Below are 23,091 nucleotides of genomic sequence, written 5' to 3' on the forward strand. Positions count from 1 at the left end.
CCTTTCCTCTATTATTAGGAATTGTTCTCTTCTCTTGTTACAGATTGTTTGCTGCAGTTTCATGCTAGCTGACTGATTGTTGCGTCATTTTCATTCCTTGTTAGTCTACCCTTCCACTCTCAAGTCCATCTCTTTTAACTTCCTTGATTGTTAAGTTCTCTTTGCCTATTAGGGACAAGACACTAAGTTGTGAGGTATAGTATTTGCCACCCAGTTGCCCTCCTTTATAGGGGTGGGAATAACCGTGATTTCATCATTGTAGGGAATTCCTGGTATAGAATACCAGAGCAGATCTCTAACTTGGGTGGGTCCTGCATGACCTCCAGCCACTGGAGGGAAGAGGAGAGAAGAGAAGAAGAGGCCATTAGACCATTATGCCTGGCTTATCTTCTGCCTTATCTTTATGAGTCTTTTTCCAGCTTGGTTCCCAGCCTCCAGTGAGTGTGGGAGGGGGAGAGATAGATGCATTACTATTGTAGCTTCTCCTTTCTGACATCTAGCCTTTGGGGGAAGAGGAGAAGCACCATTCTATCATCCAGTCTTCCAAGGGTGAGATGAGGGGAAAGAGCATCCTTTTATCAAGTTTCCAGCATGGTCTCTTACTGCAGGTTTAGAGAACATCACTGATCTTATACAGCTCCAAGTTCTTGGTTCTTCACCTGAAGTGCTCAAGACTCTTAAAGGACTCTTCTTTGAGATCACAATGCTGTTGATCTTGAAAATATCACAAAAATGTCCCCTTAATGATTAACAAACTGTCTCCCGTCCAGTCATACCCTCCTCATCCCAGTGATTCTGAAACCCCATAGATCATCACCCAAACGTCATTCCCCATCCTTCACTGCCTGATTCCTTATTCCCTTCCTCTCCAACCCCCTAGCCCTCCAAAAAGTCTCAACCAAAAGCTACACACTTCTTTTATTGTGCCCTGTAGCATGTGCGCTCCATAAGACAATAAACTTATTTTCATCTTGAATCTTTTCCTTTCCTACTCCTTCTTTCGTTTGGCTCTCACTGAGACCTGGCTTCTTCCTGATGACACAGACTCCCTGGCCACAGTCTGCAGCACTAGCTGCACTTTGATTCATTATCCCCCAATCACTAGTCAAGGTGGGGGAGCTGGAATACTTATTGCTCCCTATGGCTACTTCCAGGTTCTCTCCCTACTACCACCACACATATTCACATTTCCATCCAATCAAAATTGGTCTGTTATCTCCAGGATAATCTCTTTTCTTCTCCAATGAATTTGGTACATGGCTCACAGACTTTATTTCCTCAACTCCAGCCCTCAATATACCCATTAATACTTCCTCAAAAACTCTAAAAATCTCTTAGTTCATCAACCACTCATTCCCCATAACTTACTCTTCTACTTCACCTTAGCTACACACAGAAACAATCATAGCCTTGATATTGCCACCCAGAAATGTTCTACCTCCAGGTTCATGAACTCTAAAATTCCCTTATGTGATCACAATCTCTCCCTCTGCCCTTCCAGCACTAAACTCTGATCTTTATTTACATTGTGATCTCCAATCCCTGGACCCCTCAGTTCTCTCCCAGGCTGTCCCTGCTTACACTAGTCTCTCTCTCTTCCTTTCCTCATCTTGTCCACTTGGTGAGCCAGTTCAACTCTATGTGTACTTTTCTTTTTACTCCCTTGTCCCTCTTATCATATAGTTGATTGTACTTCCAGGCAGCGTTGGATGACCCCTCACCATCTTTTGCCTTTACTCCAACACATGTGCTACTAAACACAGCTGGAGAAAATCATGCAATCATTCTGACTAGCTCCACTACAAATTTGTTACATAACATCAATGGGGCCCTCATTGCTGCCAGTCCTAATCCTTCACTATCCTACTTACCGCTGTGGCTCTTTAAGCTTTTTCATCTCTCCTTAGGCCTTCTATGCCCCCCCCCACTTTCTCAGCTGAGAACCTTTCCTCGTATTTTACTGAAAATACTGAAGCCATTCACTAAGAGCTCCTTCTTCTGTCCTCCTCATCTCCCATCACTTGGATGGCTTCTATAAATCTCTCCTTCAACTCTTTCTCACATGATGAGGTGGCACGTGGCCTTGCCAAGTATTTCCATTCCATCCTGTCTTCTTCAAGAGATTGCCCCCCACTGCCACCTCTGTTCTCTCATTCATTCTCTCTCTATCTACCTGATCCTTCCCTACTGCCTACAAGTATGCCCATGTCTACCCCAGGTTCAAAAAGCTCTTGCTTGATGCTTCTAGACTTATTAACTATCATCCCATATCTCTCCTGCCTTTTGTGGCAGGTCATCTACTTCTCTCATGTTCTGCTTAGCTTACAGTCTGGCTTCTGACTTCACCATTCAACCAAAATTGCTCTCTTAACCCTATGGCCAAATCCAATGGCCTTTTTCTCAGTCCTCATCCTTCTTGACCTCTCTGTAGGCCTTGACATTTTCTTCATATTCTCTTCTCTCTAGGTTCTTTTGACAGTACTCTCCTGATTCTCCTCCTGCATAACTGACCACTCCTCCTCAGTCTTCTTTTCTGGATCTTCATCCGGGTCATGTCCATTACCATGGATGTCCGATAGGATTCCGTCCTGGGCCCTCTTCTCCTCTATACTATTTTATTTGGTGATCTCATTGACTGCCCATCAATTAAGTCATCATCTCTATGCTGATGATTCTCAGATCTACTTACCTAACCTTTCTGCTGACCTCTAGTCTTACTTCTCCAACTTCCTGTTAGACATCTTGAACTGGATGTCCTGTAGATATTTTAAATTCAACATGTCTAAAGCTAAACTCATTATCTTTTTTCCTCCAAAACTTTGCTTTCCCCTGCAAACTTTCCTATTATTGTGGAAAGAACTACTGTCCTCCCATTCACCCAGGCTCACAACTTAAAGAGTCATCCTCACCCCCCATAATCAGTCTGTTAACAAGGTCTGTCCCCTTTGCTCAGTATGCCCCCTTCTCTCCTCTGATACTGCCACCAGCCTGGTACACGTCCTTATTTCCTCATTCCTAGACTATAGTAGTAGCCTGCTGGTTGATCTGCCTGCCACTGGTGTTTTCCTACTACTGCATTCATTCTATTAACTGTTACATTCTCCACTTAGCTGCCAAAGTAATTTTTCTAAAGTGAGAGTCCAGCCATGTCACTCCCCTACTCTGTAAACTGCAGTGGCTCCCTATCACCTCTAGGATCAAATACAAAATCCCTGTTTGGTATTTAAAGCCCTTTAACCTGCACCGCGACCCCAGACTCCTCATTTCTTATACCTTATCCCCCTGCTGTTCCTCAAACAAGACACTCCATCTACAAGTTTCCCAGGCATCTTCTCTGACTGTCTCCCCTGCCTGGAAGGCTCTCCTTCCTCATCTCCACCACCTGGCCTCCTCGGCTTCCTTCAAGTCCCAGCTTAAATCTCACTTTCTACAAGATGCCTTTTCCATTCTCCCTGAATTTTAGTGCCTTCTCTCTATTGATTTATTTCCTATTTATTCTGTACATAGCTATTTACATGTTGTCTCCATTAGATTGTGAGCTTCTCAAGGGTAAGGGCTGTCTTTTGCCTTCTTTGTATCTCCAGTGCTTAGCATGGTGCTTGACACATAGTAGGTGCTTAATAATGTTTATTGATTGCCTTATTGCAATTTATAGTCTTGGTTGCCAAAGGCATTTGAAAAATTAGGTGCCTAGTTCTCAGATGAAGAAATTAAAACCATCTACAGTCACATGAAAAAATGCTCTAAATCACTATTGATTAGAGAAATGCAAATCAGAACAACTGTGAGGTACCACATCATCCCTATCAGATTGGCCAACATGACAAAACAGGAAAATGATAAATGTTGGAGAAAATATGGGAAAATTAGTACACTAATGCATTGTTGGTGGAGTTGTAAAATGATCCAGCCATTTTGGAGATTAATTTGGAACTATGTCCAAAGAGCTATAAAAATGTCCATACCCTTGGACCCAGCAATAGCACTTCTAGGGCTATATCCCAAAGAGATCATACAAATGGGAAAAGGACCCATATGTACAAAAATATTCATAGCAGCTCTTTATGTGGTGGCAAAGAATTGGAAATTGAGAGGATGCCCATCAGTTGGGGGAATGGCTGAACAAGTTGTGATATGTGAATGTAGTGGAATACTATTGTGCTATAAGAAATGATGAACAGGCTAACTTCAGAAAAACCTGGAAAGACTTGTATGGTCTGATGCTGAGTGAAGTGAGCAGAATCAGGAGAACATTGTACACAGTAACAGCCACATTGTATGATGACTAATATTGATAGACTTAACCCTTCTCAGCAATACAAGGATCTAAGAGATCTCCGGAAGTCTCATGATGGGAAATACTATCCACATCCAAAGAAAGAACTATGGAGATACTATTTGCTATTTTTTTTCCTTCTGTTGTGTTTTGTTTCCTCTTTCTGGTGGTTCCTCCTGTTGGTTCTAATTCTTCCTTACAACATCACTAATATAAAAATATGTTTAATAGAATGTATATGTGTAGCCTATATCAAATCGCACAACATCTTGGGAAGGGAGGTGGGGAGGGAGGGGGAGAAAAATTTAAAACTCAAAAGCTTATGGAAGCGATTGTTGATAATTCAAAATAAATTAATTAAAAAAACTAAATAAAAAGAAAAATTAGGTGTCTAATTGAAACCTGCTGCCTAACCTAACCAAAAGAAGAAGAAAGTTTAGGAAGGATGTCATTGGATTATAGATTTGTAGCTAGAAAGGATCTTAGAATATCTAGTCCAAACTCCACATTTTGTTACGCAGCAGAATTTGAATACGGGCCTTCCTGACTTTAAGGCCAGCCTTTAATCCACTACTGCATGCTGCCTGTCTGTCTTATTTTTCAGACTTCTTATGCAGCCAAACTAAGAGTGGGTTCAAGTAACTTACTATGATAACTAGGACAATCTGGACTTTCAGTTTTTAGGTGTCCTTGAGAAGTATAATCGAGAAAACCAGTATTGAGTTCAATCCAGAGTGTCCAAATGAAGTATTCTTTTTGAATTGAGAATACTCTGTATCTAAAATAACTTGAAATTTAGGGCAGTAAAAAAAAAATAAGAAAACAGTTTGAATACTAAAATATCAATAGTGAATAGCAATCCTAATGAGATGTTCTCCAGGCCTTCCAGTTTCCTATCTATGAATCTTCCCCCTTATGCCTGGAAGTTACTGGACACACATTTCCTGCTTTGGCTCTTTATTGTAAATGTTATTATTGCTATTGTTATTTTTAAACTCCTTCATTTATGTATTTTTGAAGTGATAAGAGACAAGAGGGAGGGGAAGGGAAAGGAAAGCTGTTGAAAAGGTAATCTTATTTCAGGTATAAGAATGCTAGTTGAATAGTCCATGTAGTAGGAAAGTACATAAACTTAGCTAAAAATTGCACTTTTTAAAATTTCTGTTAAGAAGATTTAGGGGATATAGTTAGTGATGAGGTCAGAAGCCAGATTTCAGAGGATTAGAAGAGAGTAAGAAGAGACAGTTTTCTTAAGAAATATAGCAAGTTAGGGAAACAAGTGAGCATGGTAGGATCAGATCCGGTTGTTGTAAAAATCTAATGAGTTAATGTAGGTAAAACAGTCAGTAAACCTTAAAGTTTGTAAAAACCCTACTGTATGTAAATACAACCTCATTTACTATTTATAAATACAGGCTATTATTATCTAGAATAGTTAGGGCCAAAATGTCAGAATACTTGAATTGATTTTGAGTGTTTTATTTTTTAAAAATTACTTTAGCTAAATCACAAGTAATTAACATTTTGAGCTCTTTTTAACTGTTCAAGCCATGAAATGACCCTCTCCCCAAAATGGACCAAATAGAAAAGGAGAATAACTGAGAGGGTGGGTTTACTTCTAAGATACTCAGTCCTGTTTGGAGCTGCACAAAACACTAGCACCTAGCTCAGTAGCTTGCTTAGAGAAGGAAAATTAATAAATATTTGTTGAATGAATGAAAATCATTGCCCTTTTCCTTTTGTCCCTGAACTATGAATATTAATACATCTATTGAAAATTTAGTAAATAGAGGAGAAAGACTTTTTATAATAAAGTAGACTATAGTTATGTGCATTTAAGGACCAGGTACAGTTTGGTTTTACTCTTTGTATCTTTGGATGCACTCTTGTAAATTATTTTCTAGTTAGTTCATAAACACTTATTAAGTACCTACTACATGCCAGGGGCTGTACTAAGCTCTTGGGATACAAATAAGGAAAAAGAAAGACAGTTCTTGCCCTATAAGGAACTTATAATTTAATGGAGGAAGACCCCATGCAAGAGGAAGCTGAGGAGGAGGTAGCTGACCCTGGGGCATGACGGAGAAATCAGAGGAATGGGGCCAGGTGGGAAGTGAAGAGATGGCTAGCCTGTGCTCCTCCTTAAGTGGAGGTTTTGGAACCCACTGGTCCACCCTGCAATTACAGGGGGAGAGGGGACTGGTGGACTGAAATTTTTGCCTACCACTTCTTGTTTTTTTTTCTTGAGATGAGATTCTGGGTTTGATATTTCGTCTTAGACCATAAAATAATGAGTGTTTTTGGGCATCTTTAAATTGATTTAATTTGTATTTGATTTAGACTTTTGGTATACATCTGGAAATATGATAATAGTAATAGTGGATAGATATAGGTAATAGTAATAAGTAGTTTAAATGAGTAATTTCAGGGATCACTTTAATTCTTCATGTTATTTCATTTATAGCTATAAGAAGTATATTTCACTGGCTCATAAGTGCTTAGGTATAGAGCTGGAAAAGGGCTTAGAGGTCATGTAATTTACTCTCCCCTCTCCCCTGCAGATGAGAGACCTAAAGCCCAGAGAAGCTGCATAAACTCTTGCTTAAACTCATATAAGTAATAACTGAAGATCCAGGATATGAATCCAGGTCTTATGCCTCCAAGCTCATTTTTTCTGTTATAGATTACTCTATTCTTTAATTCCCCTCCACTCAGTAGCCTTTATTGCTGTATAGTTGTTTTAGTTGTGTCTTCCTAACCCCTTTTGGGGTTTTCTTGGCAGGGATACTGGAGTGGTTTGCCATTTCCTTTTCCAGCTCATTTTACAGATGAGGAAACTGAGGCAAGTAGGGTTAAGTGACTTACCCAGGGTCACATAGCTAGTAAGTGTTTGAGACCAGATTTGAACTCAGGAAGGTGAGTCTTCCTGACTCCTGGTCTCTCCACTGTACCACCTAGCTGCCCCACCCAGGAGCTTTAAAAACCCCTTTATGTTATCCTTAGCATCCTTCACCAGCCTCAGTTCATTAGGTTTGAATCCTGATTGAGATGTTCTAGATATGTATTTTCCTAGGCAAGTCACTTAACCCTCTCTGAGCTTCAGGTCTTCCTCGTCTGTAAAATGTGGAGTTTGGACTAGGTATTCTAAGATCCTTTCTAGCTACAAATCTATAATCCAATGACATCTTTCCTATAGTTTTCTTCTTCTTTTGGTCTGTAGATCCCTTGTATTTAAAGGGTTGGACAAAATTTGGTTCGATTGCCTTTGTTTTATCGGTAACCTTTTTCTGTATGTACAATTCTTAAAGATGTCAGATGTCACCTTTACATTCCATTTTAAATCTTTAATGACTGACTGACTGAATGAATGAATGAAGCCTTTATTAGCCTGTCAATAAACAGTTATTAAACACCTAGTCTGTGCCAGGCACAGTGCTGAGTGCTGGAAATACAAAGAAAGGCAGGACATCCCTGCTCTTCAGGAACTCACAGTCTAATGGGGCAGAAAACATGCAAACAAGTATGTACAAAAAAGCTGTTTGCAGAATAATTTGGAAGTAATCATCAACAGAGGGAAAGCATTAGATTTTGGTGGATGATTGGAGGTGGGGAAGGGAGGGAGTTGGGAAAGGCTTCCTGTAAAAAGTGAGATTTTAGCTGGGACTTGAGAAGCCTACTTCCACCTGGAGGGAAGGAGAAAGAGAGAGTATTCCATGTATGAAGGTAGCCAGTGAAAATACCAGGAGTCAGAATCAGGAGATACAGACTGTCTAGTTTGAGGAGCAGGCTGAGGCCTATATCACAAGATCACAGATGGGGGGGGGGGTGCACGGTAACTGGAAGGTTGGGGAGGAGGTCTGATAATCTTTGCAAAGCACTGTGTTAAGTAGGCACTGGAGATAAAATTAGAAAAGTATTCCAGCCTCTGGGGAGCTCACAGTCTAATGGGAAAGACATTGCATATGGAAAGTTCTGGCTTCAAGTCAAATGGAAAGGTCCTTTGGTCCTTACCGTATAGCAGCAAAACAGATGGAAATGCCTAGCATAAATAATAACTATTTATGTTATCATGCAGTTGGAAGGCATGGACAGAACTGACTGACCACGTCACCATTCAATGTCATTTCCACTGAAAAAGTCATATCAGTTTTTTGAGGTTGTACCATGTGACATTGCCAAGGTTTTTGGTGACAAGAACTTTATTTTCTGTAACTTCAGTAGATATATCTGTAGGAGCACTGGACTAAAAGCATTGGTGTTTAATACTCTCAGCCAGGTGAAGCCCACCCCTCAAAATGCAGAGGAGTCCAATCTGGGTTGAAAGCAGAAAAGTTTTATTAGGAGGAAAATCAGACACTAGTGCTGAGGCTTCCTGTTTACAAGGTACAGAAGAGCCCACAGCCCAGGAGAGGCAAGGGAGATTTGTGCCTGAAAACCACAAAGGGAGATGTTGGGTAAAAGAATGGACAGTCTATCTCAGGAACAGGGAGACACAGAAGTAGAACATTTTGCAGAAACAGTTGACCACAAAACTGGTTTGGGCCAGTTTAGGGGGCACAGCTCAGCAAGATTAGCCAGTGAACCCCTACAAAAGTGTCTGGGAGCGAGCAAGACATTGGCTCACCGTAGGCTCCTGATTGGCTCCTTTCAACAAACAGGCTTACTTTGTGTCCAGTGCATCTGCCTGGTAAGGTAACTCATAGAAAACAGACGTTAATCTCAGGGGCACTTCTATAATACCTATATTGAACACTATATAGAAGACAATCTGTTTTTATAAATCTTACACTATTGGCTTTGGTCTTTCTGGAAATATGTAAATGAATGCACTTACTGTATGGCTTCCCCTCCAGAGAAGCCTCTTGATTTCTTGGTCAGTGTTTGAGGGAATTTCATCTGCCTGAGGTACTGAAGAATTTTTATCTTTCCATTGCCAAGGTTTTACTATCATAATAATTTATCATGCTTTTAAAAAGGGGCACCAACATTAACACAGGAATAATTTTTGTGTTTCCTTGACAGAAATCACAGCCCATTAATGAGTTTTGGAGCCAGCTTTGTCAGTTTTTTGGTAAGTTGATCTGGGAATAGAATAAAGGGAGAAGAGAATAGATAGGTTCTATAAGTCTGTTCTTTCCCTACTGTTTGGAAAAGATCATAGAGAGTTTGAAATCAAAAGTAAGCCTGAATTATTAAACAATGTCTACTGGGTCATTTTCCTTCCTTATTTTAAAACTAAGATGTTTATGAATTTTCTACTTTTGGATTTTTATATTTTCTTTATTTAAAAAAATCAATTGTTAAAACACAGATACAATTGAAAAGGCTGCCCAAGAGAGAAAATTCCCTCTAGGATTATTAAAAGGGATGAGATTTGAGTTTAAGCAATAAAATTATACTCTAATATAATTGTGAATGTGAGTCAGGATAGTCAAACCAAAGTTTGCCAATTATTGTCACATTAGAAGCCCAGCTATAGGAAATTAGGGAAGAAGGATGGAGCTTGCTTATACAATAAATTGAATAGTGTTTAAGAGTTCATAATTTGGGTACTTTTTATTAACTCATACTTAGAAAAGTACAAGATATCATGCAAACAACATTTAAACCAAGTATATTCTTAAAAATGTTAACAGTAGATGGATTTTTACAAATCATTCCTTACCTCCAGTTATAAATTGGTAAGTAGAGGCATAAACAACAGGAAAGAAAAAAAAATAGACCAGCCTGCAGAAGGAGGAGGAGTAGTAGTAGTAGTAATAATAATAATAATAACAAAAGTAAAAGCAGCTGTGATATTTATATAGCATTTGCTATGTACCAGGCATTATACTAAGTGTTTTAAAACTGTTTTCTCATTTAATCCTCACAATACTGTGGGATATAGGTGTTATTATTATCTCTATTTTACAGATAAGGAAACTGAGTCAAATGGACGGTAAGTGACTTGTTCAGGGTCACATAACCAATAAGTGTCCGAAGCCTAGCCTAATTTTTAACTCAGGTCTTCCTGACTACAGGCCCTATACTATATCTACTGCACCACCTAGCTACCTCAATTAGCGTTAGCATTACCTCATTAGTATTAGCAAAAAGTGGAGAAACAGGAAATGGTATAAACCAGAAAAGCAAATAAGATGGTCAGTGTTACTACTTTGGCTACTCTATTGAAGAAGAATCTTGCTGCATAAGAAAATCATTAGATACTAGGATTCAGAGAACCTTTTTTTTTTCTCATCTTTTTTTTTTTTCTACGCACTTACTAGCCAAGTGACCTTAGATAAAGTACTTAATCTCTTAGCTTCGCTTTTCTCATATGTAAAATGGATGTGCTGCCCTGTCTTACCTCACAGAGTTATGGTAAAGGTTAATGGAGATGGGTGGTGGTTTGGGTCTTTTGTTTGTTTGTTCATTTGTTCATGTGTGAAAGTACTAAAGGATGTGAAGGAGTATTAGAGATGGTGATAGTATTGATAAAGATTATTATTATTGCCTTTTCTTCTTGCCCCTGTCTGGAACTAGTTGAGCAGGAAAACATGACTGGAAGTGAGATCTCACTGTACCTTTTTACTAAAGACAGCATAATTTTTGGAGTTTTCAATAAAACTACTCTGTTAGTAGCCATCTAAAATCATTGTTATTTGAAAAGACTCTCCAAGGTTAGATTAGATGATTTCTGAGATCATATCTTTTTTTTTTTTTTAAGGCAATTGGGGTTAAGTGACTTACCCAGGGTCACACATCTAGTAAGTGTCAAGTGTTTAGTCTGAGGCCAGATTTGAACTCGGGTCCTCCTGACTTCAGAGCCGGTGCTCTATCCACTGCACCACCTAGCTGCCCCTGAGATCATGTCTAGTTCCGACACTTTGTGAGTCTCATTGTCATAGTACGGTAGAAAATCCACAGGCTTAGGAGTCCATAGTACTGGATTTCAGTCTCAGTTTTTTAGCTAAATAGTTGTGACTTCAAATGAGTCACGTTATAGTTCTCTCATCTGTAAAATGAAGAAATTGAACTGGATGATTGACTAGTAACATTCTAGGAGAGTGTTCTAAAAGAATTTATGCTTTGTATTTGTTACACTTGAACTTCTTTGAAACATTTTATAGAGCCAGGGATCTTCTGGGCAGGCAGAATAAATTTAGGACTGTGAACCCAGGGTAAAAACTGCTGCCATAAGTATGCTAATCAGAAAGTAAAAGATCTTTGTTACTCCTTATAGAATAAAACACTCAAATTTAATGTAGCAAAGATTGTTTCAATCAGTAATTGCATACATATTTATTACTATAAATTTTTCTTTGCAGATCTCATATGGTAGCTTTTTATATTAGAGTTTATTGGTAAGAAATTGGAATACAAGGTCAATTCTGATTCTGGAAAATATAAGCCTTTATTAATTTTTTTTCTTTTGTAAGAACTGATTGAAGGAGAATAACTTTTTTTCCATTTTTGGGTTAGTGTAACTTTGTGTACATTCATTATTTTTTCCTGTCAAAATTTAGATATAATAAACTGTCTTATATTTTCTGACAGTTTATGATTTAATCTTTCACATTTTTATTTTTGGAAGAATGCCATGATGACATTTGAAGAAGAAAAAATGCAGTTGGCATGTGATGACTTAAAAACGACAGAAAAACTATGTGAAAGTGAAGAAGCTGGGGTTATTGAAACAATCAAGAATAAGATCAAGAAGAACGTAAGTACAACATCATTTAAATGATGAATTTGGCGCATTTGGGAAGATGGCTGCTTGGTTCTGACATTAATTACTACTGTGCCATGCTTTTGGCAGTTAGAACACAAATTTCATATTATTAAAAAGAATAAGAAAATAATTTACATATTTATCAACTGGAACTGTTTTCTGATTAATAGAACTTTTAAAAGGCACTACTGTCACTCAGCATGTTGTATTCAGTAATATGGAGATTCTGTAGGTGCAAGGTGATGACTTGGCTTAAGAAGTAAGCTTCATATTTAGAGATATCTGTTCCACTTTTCCTTGTACAGTCTTCTCGATGACCCCTAAGTTTCCTTCCACCTTTCTTGTGAGTTACTTACCAAGGACGTTTAGATATTTCTCGAAGTCAGCAATTTGGCATTTATGCATTTGGAAATTAGGGTGAGAGAGATGGGAAGGTTTAATGTTAATTTCTCTCTCATGAATGCATTTTTAATATTTAGATGGTCTTTATTCTCCAATTGTCATCCTTTGACTTTGATACTTGAAGAGTATCTTTAATTAATTACTATTAAATGAACAAAACCTTTTCCCTATCTAATATTGCTCCTGAGATTTTACTTAGTAGATAACTTATAGTTTCAAGTGTATAAGGAAAAAATATGGGAAAACTTTGACAGGATTATTTCAGTCCATTTGTATTGGTGTATTTCAAAACAAAAATTACTATAACATCATTTAAGCACTGAAATATTTTCTTAAGCACGCATTAGTAATGTGGTCATAATATGGTTCTTGTGTTCTTTTAAAGGTAAGTAAAAAGGTAAAGTAAAAAAAAAATATGAACTACCGTACTTTGTAAATTTGTCCAGTAGTGTTTCTTCAGCATCTACATAGGTTGTTTTAAAAGAAGTCTCATTTATTTTCCAGTGCCAAGTATAGTGACTTGCACAAAATAGGTAATTAACATTTGTCAAATTGAATTTTCAGCATGCGTTTGGATTTTTTTGTTTTCTTATTGCTATTTTAAATGTTCTTATAGGATATGAGTTGAAGTGTTGACATATTTTAAAAAGATATTGTGGAATCCTTAGCATATATTACTAAATTTCATTTAGCCTTTTCTCTAAAATTATATTCTAGAAATATTTTCACTATATATTTTTTCTGTGAAAAGTTTGGAAATGTTATCATGACTCTAGTTGTCAATTTTAATCATAGTAGCTAAGATCTAACAGTTATTTGTGGATACTTTGAAACTCTTATGTCCCTTTTTCTTACATGCTTAGAATTTTTTTTATAAATTTATTATTTTTAGTTTTCAGCATTCACTTTTATATGATTTTGAGTTCTAAATCCCCCCCATGGCATTGCATAGCATTTTTAAAAGTTTATTTTCAACTAAACTAAAATTAATAGTAATTTTTACTATAATCGTGATGTTTTTCACTAGTCATTTCTGTAACTATTAGATAAGCTCTATTTCATCTTCTTAGAATGACTTTTATAGGGTCCAGTGAGACAAATCATTTAATGAAGACACTCATATTATCGTTTTATGCTTTCTTCGCAATCTGCAGAAACTCTTTGTCATAGTCATTATGTTAAACCCGTGACAAACCATTAGTCAAATTCACTCTTCTTATTATTCAACCTCAAGATAGTTTTATCTGAGTTAGAGCACTGAGTAATTTTTCTCTAAGGAGGTTAAAATTTTTTTAAATAGTCCCCTTCTGTTTTAGTTTTGTTTCTTATTTATATCCTCTGTTCTTGAAGCTTCAAATTCAATCCACTCTAAGGCAGAGTTTCTTAACCTGTGTCTGTGAACCTGCTTGATAGATACGTAGATAAATAGCTGTATTTCGGTATAATTGATTTCCTTTGTAATCCTGTATATTTTGTTTTATGCATTTAAAAACACTATTCTGAGAAGGGGTCCATATCCATAGGTTTCATCAGCTTGCCAAAGGTATCCCTGACACAAAAATGGTACATAACTCTAATGGATTAGACTTCTTGAGAAATGTTGCTGTTGTTGTTGTTGTTTAAGAGGTATGGTTCAAGGATGTTGTGGTGGAAATTAATTGCTTTGTAGCCAAGATTTTGCCTTTTTTAGAAAAAATTGAAAAGAATCCCCATGACAATGAAATAATTTAAAAAAATCACACCAGATTGCCATTTAGTACATTTGAGTACAGAAGAGATAAATATCAAGATGAAATTGCCCTCATTGCTGTGAATGAAGCTTAGCTTAGCTTCCCTTTTTTCTCCCTGCATTTTCTTTATAGACCCTCCTCTTCTGAAGGTACTCAATGGCCTTCCCAGTATTTAGGATAGAAATCTGTGAGCTTTCAATTTTGTGACTTTAGTTGGCATCTCAGTTCTGTTACCTTCCTTACCGAATTATTGTAAGGATGACATTGAGATAGATGACAAAGGTAAAACACTATTCAGATTTGATTCATTGTTATTATGATCATTAGGATTTTTGATTTCATTCGTGTGGGTACTTCTAACACCTTTGCAGGTTTCAACCCTCCCATGCCTTTGTTGATGGTTTGAAGTGGCATGGCCAAAAAAACTGATCACATGGTAATTGAGCCTTGCCTGTCTTAACTAGGTTGATTTACTGATTAATGAACACTCTAGATCAGGGGTTCTTAACCTGGGTTTTGTGAACTTGTTTTTTTAAATATTTTGGTAAATGAGATTGTTTACTGTCTCAGAGAGGGAGGAAAGGATGGAACTTGGAACTCAAAACTTAAACAAAAAACAATGAATGTTAAAAATTATTTGTATACATAACTATTTTAAAATAAAGTTTTTTAAAAAAATTTTGACAAATGCAATTCAATATAATTTATAAGCCTATGTATTTTATTTATATATTTTAAAACATGATACAAAAAAGGTCTAGAGAGACTATAAGCAAGCCTTTACAACTTGGTGTAATAACTAGTTGGGCTTTGTTAGGTTAATGCTTAACTATCTTTCCCCTCATGACATAATGAAGCATAGGAGTGGGAATTTATTTCTATGCATATACAAAGATAATGTTTTACATAGCTTTAAAAGCCAAGTTTAACTTGATACATGGAGGACAGGTGTTACTCTTTAATTCAAATGTATATTGCCCACCATATTCAAAACGTTGTGAACGTTGATACGGGGATACAAAATCAAAATGGCAATGGCCCCTGCCCTTAAGGAACTTACATTCTACTGGAGGAACAAGATGTTGAATAGGAAAATGACACTTTGATATTTAGGATCTGTCATTTTGTTGGTGTCTGTATTCCTTCCTGGATAATTCTTGTCCGTGTTTTCTATAAATTTTCCATAATGGAAAGCCACAGAGCAACACTTGGAGAATAGTTCAAGAGATGGACTTTTGTTGCAGCAAGCAGGGATCATTGTGTAATAATATAATTGTATAAAACCACTCAGTAATTTCTCAAATATAATCCATTCCAAACTCCTTCCCCCAATTCTGAGGCTCAGCTCACTGTCCATCTGTGTCATCTTTCCAAAATACGTATCACAGAATTATAAAATCTGAGAATTGGTAAGGACTCTGTCACCTAGCTCACTCTGCTTACTCCATTACATTCCTGACAAATATAATACTCCTGGCTTGAAGGCTTCTAATAATGGGAGAAGTTAGCTACATCCCAAGATCATCTATTCAGCTTTTTAGGAATTTTTTTCCTTACATAACAACATGTGCTTTTGTGTAACTTTAGTAATTGCTCCTACTTCTATTATCAGGGAAAGTAAAGCAAATCTAATTCCTCTTCTACTTGCCAGTCATTCAAGCACTTAATTCATTTATATTCAACAAATATTTATTACTTGCAAAGCAAAATGCTAGGTCCCAAGAATACATAAAGATAAAAACCCAAGACAGAGACTACTCTCGAGGAACTTGAATTTTTGTACCAAGTACATTGATCCAAAGATCTTTCTACTGAAACGGTATTTAGGGATTCTGTTCCTAGGGCTATCCTGTTTCAAAAACACTGATTTTAATTTCATTTGCTATACTCGTTAAGAAGTCTTTTCCAGCAGTGCTCCACAAGTGGGTAGGGCTAGAATTATACTGCTGCCACCTTTTCACGGAATTGGCATTGCATGAGAATGTGAAATTCAGTTGTGCATGAGGAGGGAAATAGCCATCATCCCCCTGGACTCAGCATTTCTTTACAGTTAATTTCGTTAGGTTCTTCATCTTATTATCTGAGAACACACGTAGTTTCCATTTTCCTCACAGTTCTTGTGGCCTTCTTTTGAACACTCCCCAAACTGTCAGTGTTCTTCCCAAAATTCTACAGGCAGAACTTAAAATCAGTATTCCCTATATGATCTCACTAGGGCAGACCACAACAAGATTTTTCCTCCCTTTACCAGTCCATCAAAACTCCTTCCTGTCTTTCACATGATGACTGTTATGTAGCTGTACTTTCCCTATCCTGTGTCTGTATAGTTGATTTTTTTGAACCAGAGTATAGTCTTTACATTTATTTAGATTACACATTTATTAAGTAACTACTATATGAAAAACAATATGCTGGGCACTGTGATACAAAGACAAAAATTAAATAAGTCTTTACCCTCAAAGTATTTACATTCTGCTGGGGCCATATGACATCTACACTGTATACATGAAAGTGTAATACATAGTTTGAGAAGGGAAAAAAACACCAGCAGGTGGGCTAATATCAGGAAAGACTCCATAGAGGTGGGGCACCTCATCTAGTAAAAAGACAATTTTGTAAGACACAGATGAGGAAGTACTACATACCAAAGATAGGTGACAGTTTGTATGAATGCATGCAGACAGGAGATGAAATGTTGAGTTGGGTAAATAGTTAATAGTCTAGTTTTCCTGAAATGTAGAGAGCATGAAGGGGAGCAGTAATATAAGATATACTAATAAAGTTTAGATAGGAGCTAGATTGTATAATGGGCAATTAGGTGTTGCAGTAGATAGAGCGCAGGGCCAAGAGTCAGGAAACTCATCTCCTGAGTTTAAATCCAACCTCAGAAACTTACTAGCTGTGTGACCATAGGCAAGTCAATTAACCCTGTTTATCTCAATTCCTCATTTGTAAAATAAGCTAGAGAAGGAAAGGCCAAAGCACTCCAGTATCTTTGCTGAGAATCCCTGAATGGGGTCATGAAGAGTCGGACACAACTGAACAAGACTGTATGAAGCATTAAATGCCAGTCTGTATTTTATCCTAGAGGTAGTAGGGAACTATTAACATTTTTTGAGCAGGAAAGTGATATCATCAGATCTGTGAGTTAGAATATTTTTGCCAAATCTGTGTCATGGATTAGATAGGAAAGAGACCAAAAACAGGGAGACTCCTTAGGAGACTTATAGTAGTCTAGGCAAGAGATGTGAGTGGCAATCAAAGAGAAGAGAGATGTTGTGTGGGTAGAACTGATCAGATTTATTTAGTGAGTGATTTGAATATCAAGGCTAAAAGAGAAGGAAGAGTGGAGGATGATTTCCAGTTATGAATAGGTGAATAGGAGGGTGCTAATAATCTCAGTACAAACAAGGAGGTTTGGAGAAAGTGTTTGAGGGGCAGGAACATAAGTTTAGTTTTTGACACGTTCAGCTTGATTCCCCAATAGAAGTATCCAGAAAACATATAAAGTGAAGGGATAGAACCTAGGATTTAGGACAGGATCACCATGGTGTAGAGGAAGAAAAAAAAAGCATGGTCCAGGGCAGCACTTGGAGGATGGAAATTAGATGGAGATTTTTTAGCAAAGGAGACCAAAGAAAGCTCAATCATACAGATAGATGGAGAACCCCATAAAGAGCAGTATCATGGAAGCCAAGGGAAGAAAGGATTTCCAGGATTAGATGGTGGTCAGTGGTATAAAAAAATTGCACAAGATAAGGACTGAGAAAAAATAATCAAATTTAGCAGTTGAAATTATTGGTAATCTTTGAAAGAGCTGTTATTTCTATTAAATTTCATTTTCTTCGATTCTATAGATAATTTGAGTGTATCAAAGCTTGAATTTATGAAGTGCTTTACAGTTTTACAAACTGCTTTCTCTTCGTAACCCTGTGAACTAGGTAATATGAGTATTTTTATTCCCATTTTATAGATGCAGATACTGAGGCTCAGAATTTGTGACTTGCCTCAAATCACATTGACAGAGTCAAGACTTGAAGCCAGGTCATCTGATTCCAGTGCTCTTTCCATTATACCAGTCTTCGGTAGTGTGGCAGCTTGTTCATTGTTGAATAAAGGTCACTCCTTGAGAACAGCAACAATTTAATGTTTTCTGACAGTTTAAGAAGTGTGTCATTTTTAGCACCTTTATACCACTGTTCTGCTGTACATCACTACAGAAACACAAGAGTACCATAAGGTTGAGAAGCATTATTTTTTCACTTTTGTCCATTTCATGAGTTGCTGTAGCCAACATAAACAAATAAATTATCACTTACGTAGCGGCTAGTGTTCTGGTAATGAGCCTTACTTAGCCAAGATGGTTCTGAGAACCAGCGGGGCTCATGTTCAAAAGCTTTTTCAGTACCATAAATCTACTACAACTTGCACTCCTGCATTCTCCTGACATAAACCTTCAAGAACCCAGGTCAATACCACAACGAAAGGGTTATCAGAACAGGATTATCTTTGTGGAGAAGCTAATCTCCATGCCTTTTAAAATTCAGTGTCTGATCACTAACTTTTATTTTTGTCAGACAGACTCCTCATATCTTGTCTTATGACATCTGAGAAACCATAGATAGAAGAACATTTGCCCTTAAAACTGCAGCAGGAATTAGTAACAATTTTTTTTCCCACATTAGAGGGTGGGTGACAATGAGAGGACTATTACCTCCACTCTTTTTTCTTTTTGTTACAGAGCAGTTTTGAGGGGTGCTGGGCAGAACCCAAATGTCCACAGACAGTGAAGTGTTGTTTTTTTGTTTGCTTGTTTGTTTTACAAAACAGCTTGTTAAAAATTAGTTTGCTTCTATAGAACTTTGTGGCCACTGTGGCCCAAGCCTTTTTCTCCTGCTTTCCCAGTACAGTCAGTATGGTTAAAGGTATGGGACAGTATCTCCAAGAACCAAATTAAGCTTAAAGCTTGAGTTTCTTCTAAACTGGCCCTCAGGCCAGCTCCTTCTTTCATTTGGGAAACAGACCCTTCTGTGTCGAAGCTTAGAGAGGGAGGATTAATTAAAGAAGAAGAAAGGAGAGAGACAGAGTCTGGGAATAGAAGGACAAGAAGGTAATGTTAGTCATACCAGCCATTTTTATCATCTCTATAGCATCCCTATCCTTCTTGTCCTATCAAAGAAGCCCAATAAGATGATGCTTGTTAGGAGGATCAGATGAGATACTATTCATAAAGCTCTTAGCACAGTGGCTGCCACATGGTGCTATATAAATTCTACCTCTTATTACTGTTATTATTACTATTACTATTATTATGGTGGCTAATATACAGGCATTTATATAGTGCCTTAAGGTTTGCAAAACACTTAATGTATTTATCATTTGATCCTCACAGCAACCTGGAGAGGTAGATGCGATTATTATTCCCATTTTACAGATGAGGAAACAGGCTGAGAGTGGTTAAATGACTTGCTCACATTCACACGGCTCTTACATGTCTTAGGCAGGATTTGAACTCAGTTCTTCCTCGCTGCAGTTTCACCACTTTGTCTACTATACTACTCTGCTGTCTTCTGCCCACAGGTCCTCATAATCTCTTTCAGCGTTAGTTGACCTGCTGGGAGCTTTTGTTCCACTGGCAGAACCTTCAAAAACATCAAGTCCTTCCCCTCTGCACCATGATGAATAGACAGCGGAGTAGGACTTTGTGGAGGGGGAGGTATTTGTATAGTAAGTAGATCTAAGTTGTAGGGGCCACTTTTGCTCCTCCCTGACTTCCTAAAAGTACGTAGTAGGGAGAGGGTGAATTTTACTTGCAACTAAGCATTCATTTCCCTTTGTGAGTTCTCCAGTTTTAAGGCTAGGCTGGTTTTGTTTTGTTTTTTTTTTTTTTTTAATCAATCATCCATTAGATTCCTAGGTATTTCCACTCCAACTATACATACTCTCCAACCTCTTAGCTACCATGAGCCAGATTACTGTGGGATCATAAACTGACTTTATTATAAGCCTAAAGAAAACATAATTAGGATGGCAAATATTTCAAATTAACTTTTAGGTTCTTTACTCTTTATATTAATTTGTGCCATCATTTCCCTCTATTAACTTTGCATAAACGAGAATTGACTGTTCAACAAAAAGGTAAAGAAACTGAAAACTGCAACATTAAAACAATCAAGCTTGACTCCAAAGAAGACATATATAAAGTAACCCCGTTCCCCCTCTTTAAGAGGTGGGGGACTGTGGGTTTGGAACATGGGGAAAATAATAAAAAAACAAACATTAATAAAAATTTATTCTTATAAACAAGGTAAAGAAAGATATGCAGACTTGAATAGGTTCTTAAAATTCACTTTTAGTTACATAATGTTTTGAGATACTTCATTCAAATTTTATAAATTTGGCTAAATATTCCATAGGCAACACTCTTAAAATAACAAGTCACGTCAATGAAGCTGTAAAATGTAAAACACTGTTAAATTATGACACATGTTTGAGCAATTAAGTTTCACAATCCTAATTTTAGAATTGTTTCATTCAGTAAAAAGAAAAGATATCTCAAACGGGTAGCGCATAAGATTGCTATTTTTATGTTTTATTATGACATTTCCTTTCCTTTTTTGCATTATTCAAACAGGTTGATGCTCGAAAATCTGCACCATCTATGGTTGATCGACTTCAGAGACAAATAATTATAGCTGACTGTCAGGTTTACTTGGCTGTACTTTCTTTTGTGAAACAAGAGTTGTCAGGTAATGCTGAAACATTTTTAACGTTTTACTCCATTTCAGTGGGTAAATTACCAATAGGACTCTTTTTTTTAGAAGGCCACCTATTTCAGCCTCTGAAAATATAGGGTACCAAATGCTTCTTATTATCACTTACTACTTAAGAAAGGTAAACCAAACACACAAGCAAATACTTGGCAATGGGAGTAGTAGTAGTAGTATGTCTCTGCTTCATCCTCTTGTCTCAGCAGTGTTTGCCAGAGGTGGGGAACCTGTGGCCTCGAGGCCCTTAAGTTTGGCCCTTTGACTAAATCCAAACTTCACAGAGCTATCCTTTTATTAAGGATTAATTAGTTAAGTTAAAAGATTTATTAGTCCTTTATTAAGACAGTCACTTCATGTTGGTGATGAAAGTGGAGATGACCATTGTCTTCTAGTTCACCATCATCTTCTATTTCATACTTCGTTTCTGTGTGGCAACCAGTCTGGCGTTATGAACCTTAAAATGAGAAATTACTGGTTAGAGCTCTATCTTTCGAATATAGATTTTGAAGGCTGAAAAAAGAAATTACTAATAATCTAGTTTCCTTGAATGAATAACATTTTAATCTTCATTTTAAAAATGTAAACACATCCCTTTTTTGTTTGGTCATAGAAAAGTTCTATTGCTTCTTCCCTTTACCCATCCAATAGAATCTGATTTCCTAACCAGAAAGTAATGTCTAAATTTAGCAAAATAAATTACTTTTTCAGATATTCATTGTAAGGGCCTGTCCAGTACTACTAGTAAAAACTTATCTTATGAATAGGCAAAAACTCTTTGAGAAGAAAAATCTAAAATTAGATTTTACTTTAAAATTGTGTAAGATATTTTGCTACTTAGTTGAGATACAAACTTTCCTCATCATACAACATTCTGAAGTCATTTCATTCATTATTGGAAAAATCAAAGATGTTTGGTTGCTAATTGGGTCAAGTTAAAATTAAATTTGACTTTTACTTGAGTTCTGATATGTTAATACAATAAGACTTTGGTATTTCACTAACATGGATACAACCTGTCCATGTTAGATCTTTTCCTTTTCATCATCCCAAATCTCTTCCAGTAACTTACTGGTCTGGACACTGAATACTTGTCTGATGAAAGGCCTATAAATCAGAAGACATGGACGCTGCACTGGGCTGCAAAAAAGGAATAGTACAACACTATTTTTAAAAATTAATCATTTTCCTTTACCCATTATAGTGCATCAGAAATGAAAGAATAATAGAGTTTATCTAGAATTCTTTGTTCAAAAACAGGACAGTAAAGTCTACTTCTGTAGGGATCTCAAACTAAGGTTGTAAGCCTTCCTTATTTTTCCTTCTGACTTAAAAACTCCTTGGAAAGAAAGCTACTTTTAGACAGAAGTTGAGGCATGAGTTAATTTTTATTTCATCAATCCTGGTTTTTTGCAGGATCAGTTCATTTGAGTTATATTTAGTCTTTGCTGTTTTGACAATGTACCTACCTGGTTCTTTCTGCAGCTAAACAACCTTGTATGGATGTTGAAATGAAATTGTGACAGACAAGACGCTCTCAGATTCCAACAAAAATAGCTTTCTGCTGAATAGCTTCACATATATTTCAAAGCAACAGTATGCAAAATAAAAATGTGCTTAACTTGCCTGTCAGTGGCCCACTGGCTTACCATTTATTGTCTTCTATGTTGATTTTGCATTTGGGGATCTTTTTCTTAGGTGTTTTTTGAATGGACATTTTTCCTATGAGAAGTAGTCCTCCTGGGCATGAAAGTATTCAGGTGTTTGTTATAGGTGTTCCTCTCCTCTCTGGAGGGGTATGCAAGCTAGGGAGGTGTAGAAACATGTTCCCAGCCTTCCTGGATAAGGCGGCGTGGCCACCAGGCAAGGAGATGAGCAGTAGGTAGTGGGATAAGAGGACCATATGGCCAGAGTAGTAGTAATAATATCCACTCAAATTTTTGTACCTTATATTTTTTTTAAAATATTTTTTGACAATCATGAGAAGTAATATATTGTTATCCTTATTGCTCAAGATCACACAGCTTAGTTGTTTTTGTTTATTGTTGTTATTTTTCATCCAGGAGAGGTGGAAATAACAAATACAAAATGAATACAAAACAGAAATATAAAACCTGTGGGTGACCTCTGAGTGAGTAGCTTTACATCCAGGGTTGCATTCCATTCTTTATGGTTCCTTGGCCCTTGTGAGAGGAGTCAGTCTCT

General features: G+C 37.0%; 1 protein-coding gene across 3 annotated transcripts in view; it reads left to right on the top strand.

Annotated features, from left to right (window-relative positions):
* The window catches only part of LOC114053724 (tetratricopeptide repeat protein 39C), a 112,413-nt gene that overhangs the window by 24,155 nt on the left and 65,167 nt on the right, over positions 1–23,091 (top strand). For 2 of the 3 annotated variants that reach the window (XM_027876855.1, XM_027876856.1), the window contains exons 2-4: positions 9,299–9,347; positions 11,850–11,978; positions 20,754–20,868. In XM_027876855.1, coding sequence (XP_027732656.1) covers positions 9,299–9,347; positions 11,850–11,978; positions 20,754–20,868 — 293 coding nt within the window. Of the gene's footprint in view, positions 1–8,934; positions 8,964–9,298; positions 9,348–11,849; positions 11,979–20,753; positions 20,869–23,091 lie in introns of those variants that run through there. The other variant, XM_027876857.1, reaches the window with a different exon arrangement.

Source organism: Vombatus ursinus, unplaced genomic scaffold (assembly GCF_900497805.2).
Source record: "Vombatus ursinus unplaced genomic scaffold, bare-nosed wombat genome assembly UNPS02014812.1, whole genome shotgun sequence".
In the NCBI taxonomy this organism is placed as follows: Eukaryota; Metazoa; Chordata; class Mammalia; order Diprotodontia; family Vombatidae; genus Vombatus; species Vombatus ursinus.